Raw genomic sequence first — 17,973 nt, forward strand, 5'->3', positions numbered from 1 at the left:
GATTTTTGTGATCCATACAGTCAAAGGCTTTAGTGTAGACAAAGAAGTAGATTTTTGTTTTTTCTGGAATTCCCTTGCTTTTTCTATGATCCAACAGATACTGATTGACAATTTGATCTCTGGTTCCTCTGCCTTTTCTAAATCCAGCTTGTACATCTGAAATTTTCAGTTCTCATACTGCTGAAGCTGAGCTTGAAGGATTTTGAGCATAACATTACTAGCATGTGAAATGTATGCAACTGTACAGTAGTTTGAACATTCTTTGACATTGTCCTTCTTTAGGACTGGAATTAAAACTGACCTTTTCCAGTTCTGTGAGACATTATTTTGCTTACACGCTTGAGTGCTGGTCAAAACTCCTTCTACTCTGCCTAGAGAAAACCTAGAGTATATCTCCCTGAAAGGGCACAAGTTGAATGATAAACGTTCCATATGCTGTGTGTGTGTGAATGTACGCGTGTCTTAAAACAATACACATTTGTTATTTCCATTTCTATCTTGGAACGTTTTAACTGCTCAGAGTTTCACAAGGCAGTAGTCAGGGTGTTGGCTGCAACTGTTGTACATATATTTACTTATTATACAATATCTTTAGGTGTCTTATTTTGTGCTGTATACAACCTAGATTCTAGATGTGGACTGTAGTAGAAACCATTGTGTTATATGGGTTTTCCTGGTGGCTCAGAAAGTAATGAATCCACCCACAATGCAAGAACTTGTGTTTGATCCCTGGATCAGAAGATCCCCTGGAGGAGGGCATGGCAACCCATTGCTGTATTTTTGCCTGTAGAATTCCATGGACAGAGAAATCAGGCAGGCTGCAGTCCATGCAGTGGCAAAGAGTTGGACATGATTGAGCAACTAACACTGTGTTCTATATTTGAATAGGAAGCATTTAGATTTTATGTTTATCATGACAGTATTATGATAGAGGTCTCCCTTCATAATAAGTATTCAAGTCATATATATTCTTACACTCATGAATAATAAAGACTGCTCTTAGTAAATGCTATACTAAATGGTTTGAAATGCTGGACAAATAGGTAACTTGATTTAACAGCATTAAATATGGGCAATGAAAAATTTATTTTCTTACTATATCTATCAGCCAATTTCCATCCCCATGAAGCAAAACTCCAATATACCACATTCTTCAAATTCCATGAGTACACACATTGTTCAGCTCAATTAGTGAAAGAAAACATGGAGATAACTAAAGCACTAAAGTAAAGTGTTAGTCACTCAGTCGTGTCTGACTCTATGTGACCCCATTGACTGTAGCCCAGCAGGTTCCTCTGTCCATGGGATTCTCCAGGCAAGAATCCATGAGTGGGTTGCCATTACCTTCTCCAGGGGATCTTTCCAACCCAGGGATTGAACCTGGGCCTCCTGCATTGCAGACAGATTCTTTGCCATCTGAGCCACTAGGGAAGTCCTATTTGGGACTTATACTTAGTAGAATATACTTAGTAGAATAAGTATTAGAAGGTGCTACTATTTAAAAATCACTTTGCATAGTTCTCAATACAAGTGTTATACAAGTGTTATGATTTTTTTTCATTTTTTTCACTTAAATAACTATTTCCCTTTCAAATCAAAAGCAAATAACCACAGTGGATTTTCTCCCCTGTCATTTGTCTTTTTGGTTTTGATTAGAATTGACCTCGATTTTCTGATTTGAGTCCACTTTCTTCGAATGAGAAAACTTTTAGAGAGTCTTTCAAGAGTAATCATAGGTTCAGAATGCAGGTTTTCCAACTCCTACTCCAGTGTCTTTTCTCCCCCATTATTCCGTTTATTGATATTAATATCTGTGAGAAACCAACAATACGAACAAATATCCCATGCACAGTCTGTATTGACAAGATATCCTTTTTATTCAGTTCAGTCGTTCAGTCGTGTCTGACTCTTTGCGACTCCATGAATCACAGCACGCCAGGCCTCCCTGTCTATCACCAACTCCCGGAGTTCATCCAAACTCACGTCCATCGAGTCTGTGATGCCATCCAGCCATCTCATCCTCTGTTGTCCCCTTCTCCTCCTGCCCCCAATCCCTCCCAGCATCAGAGTCTTTTCCAATGAGTCAACTCTTTGCATGAGGTGGCCAAAGTACTGGAGTTTCAGCTTTAGCATCATTCCTTCCAAAGGAATCCCAGGGCTGATGTCCTTCAGAATGGACTGGTTGGATCTCCTTGCAGTCCAAGGGACTCTCAAGAGTTCTCCAACACCAGAGTTCAGAAGCATAAATCCTTTTTATTACCCCCTTTCTAAAATGACTTTTAAAAACTAGCTCCCTTGAGTACATAGCTTCAACAATTACAGATGAGCTTTGTTTTTACCAGCCACTGTGTGTTTGACATCAGTGATTAATAAATAGCCTTCTCTTACTTGTTAACATTTCCTTATCTTGGTCATCCAAGGCTGACAAATATTTAGGTAAAGAACATACACTTTAAAACTATCCAAATACATCTGAGTATCAGACAAATTAACAAATTTAGAGATTGAAAAGATGTGCATCTCAGTTTATTTCTGTTTACAGTGAAGAAATGCAGCTTAAGTGGGGTTTGACTTTTTGTGACATTTATTTAGTTCTTGAAATTGACTGACAAGCCCATTAATTTGTTCCTTGAACTTTATTAATGTAATTGGAAAACTGCCCACATGTCAATCAACTTTTAATAAGTAATTAGTTTCATAAATACTGTGAAATTATTAGCTTTTAATTTGACCCAACCACATATGTCAAAACAGTAACACTAATTTTATTTTTCTAGAGGAACAAATATAGTGATAAAAATATAGTAAGTGCATTTGGAAAATGCTCCTCCTAAAATGGTGTTCAAAAAGTTTACAATGGCCAGCAAAAGATAGTGCTGGAGTAAAGCATATAACAGTTTCAATACTACTGAACAATATATGTAATGTAAAATTATGAAGAAATTATATGAAAATTGAGCATTTGCATTAGCAGGGCATATACATGTGTGTGTGTGTATATATATATATATATATATATATATATATATATAAATTTTGCAACCATACCATACATATTTATAGTCTGGTTGCAAAATGTGGGCCTAATATGGAATAAGAGAAAATGAAGAAAAGGAAGGAGAGATATTTTCAGTGTTCAGAAATATATCATTTAAATATATAAGAAGTAAAATGTCTATATCTTAAGTGATTCAAATATTACTGTCAAAGTGTACTTTTCCTCACATTATAAATTATTTCTTATAGTGTTTGGACTAGAAACTTTGAACAGGAATAGGCTTGGATAACTGAAGAAATGTGCCTTTGACTTGTAACTTCATCTCATTTTTTGAAACTGGAAAAACCACTGCCCTCTGGAATCTCTGGATAATCTTTGGATAAAAATTGACTTGGGTGAAAATTTTATTATTTTCTCATATGCTTTTAAATAAAAAACACCAAAAAGTCTTCAATGATCTGTAATAAGAAAAACCACTGAGAAAATTCACTGACTTACCCTTCAGGGTATACTTTTCTTGTTAAAGCTAATTGTTTAATAAATTTAATAATCACAAAGTTAAACTATTTACTAATAACTGAAGCTGTGCTTGAATCCACTTTTACCCTTATGAGATGAAATAGCAAAGTTGTTGAATAACAATCTTTTCTGAATGTAAACCATATAACTTAAATACTTACTGCTGATTTTTGAAGGGCAAACTAAAAAATAATACCAGTAACTTGCTCATTCAGCTTTCCTGATACGAATAAAACAGGCATTCACCGGCAGTACATTATCATATAATTTGTTATTAGTTTTACTTAGAAATACTGCAATATCATTTTCAGTTCCATAGTATTCTATTTTTATGCATCCAGTACATGATTAATCTATATAGCACAAGGAAACAATGCAAAAGGGCAAAAATATACATTTTTAATTTTACTAGCATTTTAATTACATTTTCCACGAAAAGTAATGTGTTGAGGGTAAATATGCTCTTACATTTTAGCATGCAAGTTAAAGAAAATAATTTGCTGATTCTGTTTATATTTGGATATTGTAAGTTAGCTATGATTTATGATCTACTGTATGTAAATCAAAAATAAAACATTGTGAACCATATTTTTCCAATTACTCTATATTTAATTAAAGTAATTCTAGAAGGGTGCTTCTCTTCCTTGCAACTTGAATCAAAGTAAAAAGAAGCTGAATTGAGACAAAGTGTTGGAAAGCTTGAGGATTACTTTTTTAAAATTACTATTCATATTGCAAAAAGTTCTAATAGTTTAATGTAGCCATCACAGGTTATCAAAAAATACTGTAATGTATCAATCATGTATTCTCAAAAATTTATTGAAGGCGTGACTCATAGGAAGAAACAAAATTAATCATATACCAAAGAATCATAATGTGGTGTTAATGGATAATTTTTTATCTCGGTAAGTAGGGATTTGTATGCCTATAATAGCCATTATACTTAATGGAATCTAAGAACATAAATCCCTGAAAACAGTGACAACATATCTTTCAACATTGTCAGTTACCTCTCAGTCATTCTTATATCCAAATACCAAACATTCCTAAGCATAGACCTTCACAGTATAGCAGATATGGAAATGAGTACCTTGCACAGTTAGATGCACCTGCATTGTTCTTGGTGTATGTTGAGTCTGAACAGAACACGTGTACGGGCCATCATCTGTCACATCTACATTCTGTATCTGGAGGCTGTAGTCTCTTTTATTCAATGTTGAAATTGAAACTCGAGGATCCACTGACCACTTATCACCTCCCGCAAAAATAATACTTGACCGATTCAGCCAGGCACCCTTTGAAGCTCCATCTTCCAAATAACACCTGCAAATTACCAGAAATAGACATTATTAATCAAAATGAAAATGAGAGACATTATCTTTGTTCTGAGTGTATTTCCATATGCTGAATTATGGCACTGCCGCAAATGCAAACATCAGACATAAACACAGGAGACATGAACACACTGGTACATTTTTCATCCTCAAAGCAAATATGAAACGATACCTTCACACAGTTTAGTTTTGTTTTTTTACATGTGTCTGTGTGTATCTGTATTTTAATTCAAAGCCAGTCAAAAATCTTCTTGTATTCAGTCTGGAGGACAAGTAAATTTAAATAAGGTTAAATTCGTTCAAAAAACAATTTCAACACAAAACACATTTCTTTCTTTGAAATTATAATAAGTAGAATAGGTTCATTAGCTAGCCTGATTTAACCTAATCAAATTCTGTATATAACGTACCAGATGCATAAAACACAAAATGGTACCACATATAAGGTTAAATTATCTGCATTTACAGAGCAGTAAACCTGTACACCAAAACTATAAACTGCTTTTTACTAATAATTTTGCTGCTGTAATTAAATGTAGCAAAGCTAATATAATATTTTTAGTAGTATATTCTTGCCATCTTTTCAATAAACTGATCAATAGATTTTCCAGAAAGCATTATTTTATCCAACAATACTTACAGAGCACCTACTATTCAAGGGACATTGCCTTTGCTCTCCAAAACTTTCAGTCTACTAAGGAAGACAATCTAACTAAGTCAACCAATGAATAAAGCACAGAAAGAATACTTTTATTAAATCAGATGCAAGACACATGAGAAACCAAAGAGGGGTACTTGACATGGAAAGGTTGTTAGAGTATACAAAATGCCCAAGATAAGGAGATGAATAGTGGAAGATGTGGGGTTCTAGACAGAAGAGCAATAGGTGGACAGTACCAGGGAAAGGTGAGAGAGGAGAGCCAAGCAGCTCAAGCAAGTAGAAAGCCGGGAGTATAGGCTAGGAGGGATGAGAGATAAAATTGAAAAGGTAAACTAGATGTAAAGTGATAATAGCAAGCATGATGATTATTAGTAGATTTTAAGGCTAAATCTGAAGTCATTTATTCAGAGTTGTAATTCTATAACAAAATTCAAAAATATAGCTTTGCATCCACCAGACATCAGGCATGCCAAGATTTGAAACAGAAGGCTGTGGTCACGTATCAGTGATTTTGCTGAGGCCTGGAATTCTAAATTTTATCTTGAAAACACTGTGATACAAATTAAAGACTGGTTCCCTTAAATGAGTACAAAGCACAGCTACAGAATCAAAATACACATACAAGGAAATAGTTTGACAGCATTTCTACAGAACACCTTAGGGGATTGAAGGCAGCATTTTGAGACTGGTACAAAATGGCAAGTTGAAAGCAACACGGTAGATTACTGTCAAGTGTATCAAACTAATCAGTGGGTGAAAAAATAAGGAACAAGATACATTGCTGAATCTAATTTGCAGTCAGCTTCACGATCTACAGAATGCAAACTAGTAGAAGTCATAAAGGTCACTGTTAATTGAAAAGCTTTTCCTGATGTATTTAATGAAGAAAATAAAACCCATTTTGATGACATAATTAAATAATTATAGTGTATTGTCATTCTTAATAATATGCTGAAAGAAGCTACAGGGGACAGTTTCCATTTCATAAGATCACATGTGTATTGGTATGAGTACAACATGGAAATACCTCTACTAGGATTATGATAATTCCAATATCTACATTTAATATGTAGGTTCACCAAGTGTTTATTCTGTGACCTTTGCATTTGTGGCCTTCAAACTTTATCATATTTGGTGTTCCTAACAACAACACTGGGAGATTGTTGTTCCTAACAACAACATAGATTGCTATGCTCAATTTCATCACAGAATATAAATAGAATTTTGGGGTTAAATGTCTTGCCCAAGCCACGTTGTTAGTGGGTGGCAAAGTTGAATTCGCAATCAAGTCTTGTATCTTCACATTCAATGTCCTTTTCACCATAATGAAAATCAAAGGCTTTTAAAATAGATTTCAGATATGAGAAGATTATTAGAATGTTGCAGAAATTACTGCAAGTAATTTCTTATTTACTGAATGTGACCAACTGCTTAACCTGTCCTATTCTAAAGGAAGCAGAAAATTAATTATTAATGGACCTTTGACCATGAAAGTCTGATTTAGAACACTCCGTCTGGTATTTTCCTTTCCCTGGAGACAGCAGCAGTTTTACCTTTATTTGGGGTGGCGGTATCAAGAAGACTACAAAAAGTAACTAGTATTTAGATATTAGGGGTTTCATAGACCTGATCAGAGTTAGGATTCTTAGTCTTAGCATAAGCACTCTCCTCTGTTGTGGTATGTCAGGGATATTCATAGAAGAATAAATTCTAACTTCTTCACTGAGAAAAACATGAAAAAAAGGATCCTTTATGTCTCCTTGGCTAAGAAAATTATATTACATAAATTTTATTGACTCCAATCCAAAATTTTTCAAAACATGTATGAGGAAGATCCTTTAATGAGACTCATGGTAAAAAAGCTGGTGTATTATCTCCTTGGATTTCTGTAGAACTGTGTCAGATTACTGAGGTAGAACCTAAACACCTCAAACTGCCATATATGGAATTTAACAAATTGGGAACAGTAACAGGCATGACTTTCTATTTTATATAAAATTATTATATATTTACAGAGACTATAAGAGGAAGGGATGGTTGGATGGCATCACCGACTCAATGGACATGGGTTTAGGTGGATTCTGTGAATTGGTGATGGACAGGGAAGCCTGGTGTGCTGCGGTACATGGGGCCACAAAGAATCAGACATGACTCAGCAAGTGAACTGAACTGAAGGTCAACTATAAGATGATTATGCAAAATGTATTACATAGGCATATACACATATGTCTCCTATCTTGCTCCTCTTTGTTCTCCACATCCACCCTATTTTTTTCCATTTATACAAAGAAATACTGCTTGATATGTATATGCTCTATTAAGAAGAAATTGTGGAAAGAAAGAAAGAATTTAGGGTATGACAGAGGGTAATGGGAGGGTACAAGAAGGACAGAAGTGGTAAAAATTAAGTTTTGTAATCTTTGGGCACCAAAACTTTTTTTTTTCCCCTTTGGTTGAAGAACTCTAGTGATCTAAAGATATAATCTGTTGGAATCCTGGCTCATGCAGAATTTATAATTTAGCAAGTATGATAAATTACATTCATGACTTGCCATCACGAAGATTAGGAAGTGAAAATATAGTAATTAAATTGTTGCTATAATGAATTATTATAATTATCTGAAGGTTTCTGGCATCTGCCATTGACACCATTCTCCCCACAACAAACAGAATGAACTTCAGAATTTAAATGAAATCATCAACAATTCCTGGAATCAAGACTGCTTGGAGAAATATCAATAACCTCAGATACACAGATGACACCACCCTTATGGCAGAAAGCAAAGAGGAACTAAAGAACCTCTTGATGAAAATGAAAGAGGAGAGTGAAAAAACTGGCTTAAAATCCAACAATCAAAAAACTAAGATCATGACATCCCGTCCTATCACTTCATGGCAAATAGATGGAGAAACAATGGAAACACTGACAGACTTTATTTTCTAGGCTCCAAAATCGCTGCAGATGTTGACTCAGTTCAGTTTAGTCACTCAGTCATGTCCAGCTCTTTGAGACCCCATGGACCGCAGCATGGCCAAGCCTCCCTGCCTCACCAACTCCCAGAGCTTACTCAAACTCATGTCCTTCCAGTTGGCGATGCCATTCACCATCTCATGCTCTGTCATCCCCTTCTCCTGCCTTCAATCTTTCCCAGCATCAGGGTCTTTTCCAATGAGTCAGTTCTTCATACCAGGTGGTCAGAGTGTTGGAGTTTCAGTTTCAGCATCAGTCCTTCCAATGAATATTCAGGACTGATTTCCTTTAGGATGGACTGGTTGATCTCCTTGTAGTCCAAGGGACTTTCAAAGGTTTTCTCCAACACCACAGTTGAAAAGCATCAATTCTTCAGTGCTCAGCTTTCTTTATGGTCCAACTCTCACATCCATACATGATTACTAGAAAAACCATAGCTTTGTAAAGATGGACCTTTGTTGGCAAAGTAATATCTCTGCTTTTTAATATGCTGTCTAGGTTGGTCATACTTTTCTTCCAAGGAGCAAGCGTCTTTTAACTTCATGGCTGCAGGCACCATCTGCAGTGATTTTGAAGCCCGCCAAAATAAAGTCTATCACTGTTTCTATTGTTTCCCCATATATTTGCCATGAATTAATGGGACCGGATACCATGATGTTGGTTTTCTGAATGTTGACTTTTAAGCAAACTTTTTCACTCTTCTCTTTCACTTTCATGAGGGGGCTCTTTAGTTTTTCTTCGCTTTCTGCCACAAGGGTGGTGTCATCTGCATGTGAGGTTATTGATAGATGACTGCAGCCATGAAATTCAAAGATGCTTGCTCCTTGGAAGACAAGCTGTGGCCAACCTAGACAGCATATTAAAAAGCAGAGACATTACTTTGCCAACAAAGGCCCATGTAGTCAAAGCTATGGTTTTTCCAGTAGTCATGTATGGATGTGAGAATTGGACCATTTAAAGAAAGCTGAGCACTGCAGAATTGATGCTTTTCAATTGTGGTGTTGGTTAAGACTCTTGAGAGTCCCTTGGTCTGCAAGGAGATTAAACCAGTCAGTCCTAAAGAAATCAGTACTGAATATTCATTGGAAAGGCTGATGCTAAAGCTGAAGCTCCAATAATTTGGCTACATGATGCAAACTGACTTATTTGAAAAGACCCTGATGCTGGGAAAGATTGAAGGCAGGAAGAGAAGGGGACTACAGAGGATAAGATGGTTTTATGACATCACCGACTCAATGGACATGAGTCTGAGCAAGCTCTGGGAGTTGGTGATGGACAAGGAAGTCTGGCATGCTGCAGTCCATGGGGTCGCAAAGAGTCAGGCACGAATGAGTGACTGAACTGATCAACAATTCCAAGCCTTCCTATTTCACTCATAAGTAGAACTTTAATCCTGATAGTGACCAACCATCCTACATAATCTGATCACTTGATTCCTCCCTGACTATCAGTTCACATTCTTTCCCATTTACTCTGCTCTAGACTCTGGGTCTCCAGCTGTGCTTCCAATAACTCATACATGCCCTTGCCCCAAGAAGTCGGTATTTCTGTTTCTTCTACCTGGAACTCTCTTCCTCTAGAGGTCTTCATAATGTATTCCCTATCTTCCTTAGGTCTCCATTGAATTACCTAAAGTGTTAAATAACAAAAAAATACCACTATTCCCAGCACTCCCATGAGACATATTACCTATTTACTGGGTTATTATTTTCTGTCTCTCCCTGCTAAAAGTAAGATCTAGGAACTGTCCATTTAGCCACTTCTGTATATTCTAAGGCCCTCTACATAATGGACAATAAATAGAAATACTTGTTGAGTAGATGAATGAGGGCAAAAATTAAGCTGCTTTTAGAAGAAGAAATAATAGGGTAAAGTGTATAAAAATTTCCAAAGTGCAACCTGGTTCAGAAAGAAAAGTCATGGACATATTATCTATGATACTAAGTATTTAAATACAGATATTTGTGGCACAAACAATAACTTCTGTTAAATACAGAGGAAGGCCTAAGCAATCAAGTGTTTGGTGGGGAACTAACCTCAGCATTGAATGAACAGAGTAAAGTGGTTGGTGGGGGTGAGAGGTCGGTTCATAACTAGTTGAAATAAGAAAGATCCACAGCATTTGTCTCTGTACTTGAGGAACCACTTTAAACCAGTAAATATTCTGTTTGGTATGTACTGGGCACTTTGTTAGGCACTTTACATTTCATATTCTATTTAATCCTCACATAAACTTATGAGCCAGACACTATTATCTTCATTTTATCTACAGACATGAAGATACTGGGAAAGTGTAACATGAACAAAACCAATCAGCCTGCACTCTTAACTACAGTGATAGACTATGCTATTCATTCTTAGAGTCAGACAGCAGCAAGGGTGACGGGTTCTTCTGTTTCAGATGGAGGAATTAATATGTGAGGGAGAAGTTGGTAAAACAAAGATGATCAGATCATTAACAGAGGAAAGATGAAGCAACAATTCTTAGGTTACAAACTTGGATCATTTTTCATCTCTGGACTTCCAAATAGAACATTTTAACAGCTAGTGATCCAGGATCGCTTTGAAGTCTAGACAATGAAACAATATGAATAAAAATGTTTACCAATGAATATATCCTTTAATTGCATATGGCATGGATTTTCTTGAGACCTTTTTTTTTTGTTTGTTTTTTTGCTCCACTTAAAAAATCTGCTAAACTACCTACTTTATAGGGACATGAGTGAAGCAGTTCTAAAAATACCCTCCTCAACATAAGCTGTGCTCACACCCAGCCAATTATCATGACAAATACTTAAATTTTTAGTCAATCATCTGGATGTTTTGCATACACAGTTCCAAACATCTGGTTGTTGAAAAATGTATAGAAAATAACTTCAATAGTTTGTGTTGTTTAAGATTGTTTAAACCTAAACTTAAGATAGTTAATACTTTTCTAATAAAACTGAGATTGCTACATCTGAACTCTTTTAAGGAATTCCTTTATAAATGGCATTAGTACACATTGCGTTGTGCAGCTCTGCTCAGTCATGTCCAACTCTTTGAGACCCTATGGACTGCCTCCTGCCAGCCTCCTTTGTCCATGGGAATTCTCCAGGCAAGGATACTGGAGTGGGTCATTTCCTCCTCCACCAGGGAATCTTCCCAACCCGGAGATCAAACTCCTGTCTCCTGTGTCTCCTACATTGGCAGGCAGATTCTTTACCATTGAATCACCCAGTAAACCCATTAGCACACATTAGGCAAGTCCTTAGTTTGGAGGGTATAAAGTCCCACTTGGTGAGGTGTTAGTTGAACGAAAGATGTTGGAATTATCCTAATCGACTCTGTGACACTATCTCCTGTGTGACTAAATCTGAAAGGTAGACATCAGAGAGCTTAGTAGAAATGAGCATATTTGGGTTATTTTTTTTAAGTTCATTAAGAAATAAAGCCTGTGACTGCCAAAGGATGATTTTTTTTTCCTTTCATATATCTAATTCCCTGTAACACGTTCCCCAAACATAAGCCTCAGCACCGTTTCCAGTACCCTACACAGCAGGATTTATTCAACTCAATGGAAAAAGACTAGCGTTTCTCAAGACATCTTGATTAATGAAAGCTCCTATTAAAGGTACTAATTAATAAAAGAAAAGCACAATTTCCCTTGGATTCAAAGCTAAATTGTGTGCAAATGATATTCCTGTGAAGGGACTGGCCAGCTACCTTCACAGCTGTCTTTTCATTGTATCACAAAGTTCTAAATTTGACAGAAGACCGTTCAAAAGCACACACAAAAAATAAAAAATTCAGAACCTCATACAACCTCCAAGCTAATTTTGCATACAGAAAGAGCTTTGATATCCTAGTTTCAAGCCCAAAATGATGTAAGAAGAGTAAAGCAGAGATTAAAAAGAACAGAACAAATTCTATCTCCTCACCCACTTGCCTTTGTTTTTAAAGTGTTCTCTTCTTAATATGTTTCCTGCCAGTTATTCGTTAGATAGTATAATAGATATGGATATAGATATGAATAAGGATATAGATATGAAATACACACACATTTATACAAGTATTTGTAAGTCATACAATTACATAATGTGCAATATTCCCTAGAAAATAATATTATATATAATATTATGATTGATGATATTTTGAGTTAACTTTTAATACTTCTGTGGCAGAAGGTACTCTGGTGCAGAAACACTTATTATCTTTTTGTTTTGGCAGGTGTAGGGCATGTGTGACTTTGTCAAGAGAAATCCACAGAATTAGCAATCTGTCCAAAGATCTTCTTTATTAAGTGAAGCACTCACACTTACAGATGGTGACAATTATATTTTAAAATGAGAAATCTGTATGCAGGTCAGGAAGCAACAGTTAGAACTGGACATGGAACAACAGACTGGTTCCAAATAGGAAAAGGAGTACGTCAAGGCAGTAAATTGTCACCCTGCTTATTTAACTGATATGCAGAGTACATCATGAGAAATGCTGGACTGGAAGGAGCACAAGCTGGAATCAAGATTGCCAGGAGAAATATCAATCACCTCAGATATGCAGATGATACCACTCTTATGGCAGAAAGTGAAGAGCAGCTAAAAAGCCTCTTGATGAAAGTGAAAGAGGAGAGTGAAAAAGTTGGCTTAAAGCTCAACATTCAGAAAACTAAGATCATGGCATCTGGTCCTATCACTTCATGAGAAATGGATGGGGAAACAGTGGAAACAGTGTCAGACTTTATTTTTGGGGGCTCCAAAATCACTGCAGATGGTGACTGCAGCCATGAAATTAAAAGACGCTTACTTCTTGGAAGAAAAGTTATGACCAACCTAGATAGTATATTCAAAAGCAGAGACATTACTTTACCGACTAAGGTCCGTCTAGTCAAGGCTATGGTTTTTCCTGTGGTCATGTATGGATGTGAGAGTTGGACTGTGAAGAAAGCTGAGTGCTGAAGAATTGGTGCTTTTGAACTATGGTGTTGGAGAAGACTCTTGAGAGTCCCTTGGACTGCAAGGAGATCCAACCAGTCCATTCTGAAGGAGATCAGCCCTGGGATTTCTTTGGAAGGAATGATGCTAAAGCTGAAGCTCCAGTACTTTGGACACCTCATGCGAAGAGTTGACTCATTGGAAAAGACTCTGATCCTGGGAGAGATTGGGGGCAGGAGGAGAAGGGGACGACCCAGGATGAGATGGCTGGATGGCATCACGGACTTGATGGACGTGAGTCTGAGTGAAGTCCGGGATATGGTGATGGACAGGGAGGCCTGGCGTGCTGCAATTCATGGGGTCGCAAATAGGCAGACACGACTGAGCGACTGAACTGAACTGAACTGAAAGAAATTTCTAAGTGAGAAATGCACTTGTGCAGGAAAACAATTCAATATTATTGTGTAGACAATAATAATATACTACTACCTTTACAACCTGTCAGTTACTGTTCTAAGCACATTATATCTACTTCTCTTTCGATCTTTACAACATCCATTGTGATAGGTATCATCAAATACTATCATTGTGTCCATTTATAGAGAGAAGGACATGAGGTACAAATAAGTCTTGTAAGTTACAAATGACATGCTTATTAAAATTTGTAATGCATGGCATTAACTTTATTATGACATAATTTCATTTTACCTCCAGGTATAAGTATATAATATTAATGACATATGTACATTTATTTTTAGAATGGGCATTATGTCATGTTAAGTATATTTTAATTTTTAAATATTATATTTTTACCAAAAAAAACAAATAATATTGATTTCTTACTTTGTGAAAGAAAAACAATTTCCTATATATTTTATTCTAGCACTTATTTGAAATAATAAAGCTATTTTAAAAATTTATTGGACAAGAGATTGAAAGTTATGAGCTACTATCTAATTATAACACCAAATTCTCAAACATACATATTTTTAATATTGTAAGTCAGAGAAAAGAATACTGAAAATAATGAATGTTTAAAAAAAAGTTTTCTTTGTTTTCTCATACATTCTATGCCTAATTCCTAAAAGATATGAACTTTAATAATGATCAACCAATGGCATAAATTCATACCTTTAAGTCTTAATTTAATGTATAATTTATAGTGTCTGTATTTTAAAAAACATATGTAAGTATATACATATACTTATATATGCAAATCTCAACTTTTTAAATGCCTAGGAGATCATCAGATATTGGTTTTGTATCGATCTGTAAATTCCAAACACTGAAATCACTCATTTTAACTTGTAATTAAACCATATTTTCCATAATACTATAAATTGCTTTATCCTTTTTCTCACCATTGTCTCATTTAAGTCAAACTTCCATGTTAGCCTGTCTATGTTTAGAAGAGGCAATGACAAGGGAGTTTTATATTTAGGGTGTTTCAATATATTATTTATAAACCACTCAACATATGAATTAAGATTCATTCAGTAAAATAGGCATGGATATAGTAATACTGACTAAAGTAAAAAAGTCTTAGTGCAACATACTGACATTTTTGGACTATTACTAAAAATCTAATTATGATCAGCTTGTCTTATTAATAATAATAAATTCCATTCTCTGAATGAAATGATGACTAGGTTAAGTGGTATGGAAAATATTTTTACATGATCTCATTTAACACAAAAACATTTTGAGAGGGAGGAAGGTCTTATTACTTCAATGCTAAAAGTGGTCATTCATGAAAGTATGACGGATAAAGGAGGTAAAGCATGTAGAAAGGATAAGGCGCTACCTATCTGAGAAGTTAAAGACTAGTTTTGTTCAAAGCTGATACAAGAATCAGTAATCAGATTGGGAATTTTTTTTTGTTTCTACTTTTTACAGTTTGAATTCAACTAAACCAGCTTGCTTTCTCCCACATGGACCTAAGTGTGAAATATTTGGATCTGGAAGGGCTTCAGGAGTTTTGTTAACTGGCAGGTGCTCTGAACCACTGTGGGGAGAATTCTGTCTGCAGTGCTGTCTCCCTGGCAGCTGCTTCCTGGAGAAGTTGGACTTTCACCTCAGGAGCTATAAAAGGAATGAACACTACATTCAGAATGCAGGCGGGAGGTGTTTAAAATAGCAGTATGAGAGAAGGAGAATGCACCCAGGTCCAGAGAAGTGACAGAGATAAAGCTCTAGGGTCCAGGCAAGTCTCTCTCTACCATCTTCTTAGGGATGGAGCCACATACAGACGCCTTACTCTTAAAACAAGGGAAAGACACACACACCCACACACACACACACACACACACCCACACACACACACACACACACACACACCCACACACCCGTCTAGGGTCCAGGCAAGTCTCTCTCTACCATCTTCTTAGGGATGGAGCCACATACAGACGCCTTACTCTTAAAACAAGGGAAAGACACACACACCCACACCCACACCCACACACCCACACACCCACACACCCGTCTAGGGTCCAGGCAAGTCTCTCTCTACCATCTTCTTAGGGATGGAGCCACATACAGACGCCTTACTCTTAAAACAAGGGAAAGACACACACACACACACACACACACACACACACACACACACACACACACACACACACACACACACACACACACACACACACACACACACACACACACACACACACACACACACACACACCCGTCTGTACCCAAAGCAATATAAGCAATTCTAGTGCAGAGTTCCATGTGTGGTTTTTTCTTTTTACTTCTTTCCATTAAACATCTTTGTGTTTAAATCATTTGGAAAGTATTCTATCTGCATATAAATACAGATGATAAAATAGGAAACATAAAAAATGGATATACAGAAATGTTACAAATTCAACTGTTTTGTTAAACAGAGTATATGCTACTTTATAGCATCAATAAAAGTAAAAATAATTATTCTGTCTTTGCTTATGATCACCTTTACACTTTCTACTGGTCACTGATGGAGTTTTCTTGCCCTTTTTTTTTTCTAATAAATGTTATTCTGTGCACAAATTTTATTTTATGAATTAAGAATGAGTACATAGCACAATTAATTAAAACCAGCCTTGCAATCATTAACTAAAGTAGCCATTAATCCATATTTATCTGTCCTCTCTTGAGAAAATTGACTAAGTCATATTTCAATATGAGGTATGCCTTAAAATACAAATTAGGGAATGTATCCCAGAGGGAAAATAGTGTAGGTTTTTTTTTTAAATCTGCTTCCTGCAAACAAATTTGTTTTTTCAAAATTTGTTAAAAGTTAAAAATAATCTCAAATTGAAGTTTTTGTTAGATCACAGGGACACATTATATGTCTTTGAGAGGCAGCGTAACAGAGTGATCAAATTGTTGTTATTGTGTGTGTGTGTGCACACGCATGCACACGTGCACACGCGCATGCTCAGTCATGTCTGATTCTTTGTGACCCCATGGACTGCACAGCCTGCCAGGCTCCTCTGTCCAAGGAACTTTCTAGGCAAGAATATTGGAGTGGGTTTCCATTTTATACTCCAGGGAATCTTTCTGACCCAGGGCGGAATTCATGTCTCCCTGTTTCCTGCATTGGCAGGCAGATTCTTTACCAATGTTGGAGTCCAAATGTTAATTTTTTGTGTATTAGCAGTGGAACGTAGGGCAAATTAATGTGAATTCGTTTTCTCATCTATAAATTTGGATTTGTAAAATTATTTGACCAGATTGTTACGATGTTTGTTAAATGTACCTGGTACTGCAAGGAGATCCAACCAGTCCATTCTGAAGGAGATCAGTCCTGGGTGTTCTTTGGAAGGAATGATGCTAAAGCTGAAACTCAGTACTTTGGACACCTCATGTGAAGAGTTGACTCATTGGAAAAGACCCTGATGCTGGGAGGGATTGGAGGCAGGAGGAGAAGAGGATGACAGAGGATGAGATGGCTGGATGGCATTACCAACTCAATGGACCTGAGTCTGAGTGAACTCCAGGAGCTGGTGATGGACAGGGAGGCCTGGAGTGCTGCGATTTATGGAGGTCGCAAAGAGTCGGACACGACTGAGTGACTGAACTGAACTGAAGTGTGTAATTAAGGGCAATTATCATCAATCACCTTCCTACAGTTAACTTGATGTTTAAAACAAGCAAACTACCACCATCTCAATGACCAAAATCCCTTATGCTGTGAAATATAATTTAAAGGAAGAAAAAAGAGGCATTCAGAGTTCTGGCTTGATAGAACAAAATGTTACTTACCTGCATTGTCATCCTGGGACTGGTTCATGAGAAATAGTTTTATATAAATGAAAGTCATACCTTAAAGTACTCCTATTTTACCTTCCTTGAACTTCCAAACAAGATTTTCCTTTTTTTTTTTTTGTATTTCCTCATCTTATAGGCAGAACATGTTAAGAAAAAGAAAGCTTCAGTGTTATTATCTTTTTTAAAAGTTATATTGAAACTTAAAACTTATGTTTTAGATATCAACTCCCTGGTTTATTAGCAATTACTGTGGGCAAGTAAACTCAACTCAAAAGTAACTATTAAAGCATTACTCACATATTTGCAAAATGGAGATAGCACCACTT

The 17,973-nt window shown here is 36.3% G+C and overlaps 1 protein-coding gene across 1 annotated transcript in view; it reads right to left on the reverse strand.

The window, feature by feature from the left end:
* NEGR1 (neuronal growth regulator 1) overlaps nt 1-17,973 on the reverse strand; it is a 1,037,860-nt gene that overhangs the window by 599,119 nt on the left and 420,768 nt on the right. The window contains exon 2 of the mRNA XM_069594684.1: nt 4,608-4,840. Within this exon, the coding sequence (XP_069450785.1) occupies nt 4,608-4,840 (233 nt within the window). The remainder of the gene's footprint in view (nt 1-4,607; nt 4,841-17,973) is intronic.

The sequence above is a fragment of the Ovis canadensis genome, chromosome 1, assembly GCF_042477335.2.
Source record: "Ovis canadensis isolate MfBH-ARS-UI-01 breed Bighorn chromosome 1, ARS-UI_OviCan_v2, whole genome shotgun sequence".
Classification (NCBI taxonomy): Eukaryota; Metazoa; Chordata; class Mammalia; order Artiodactyla; family Bovidae; genus Ovis; species Ovis canadensis.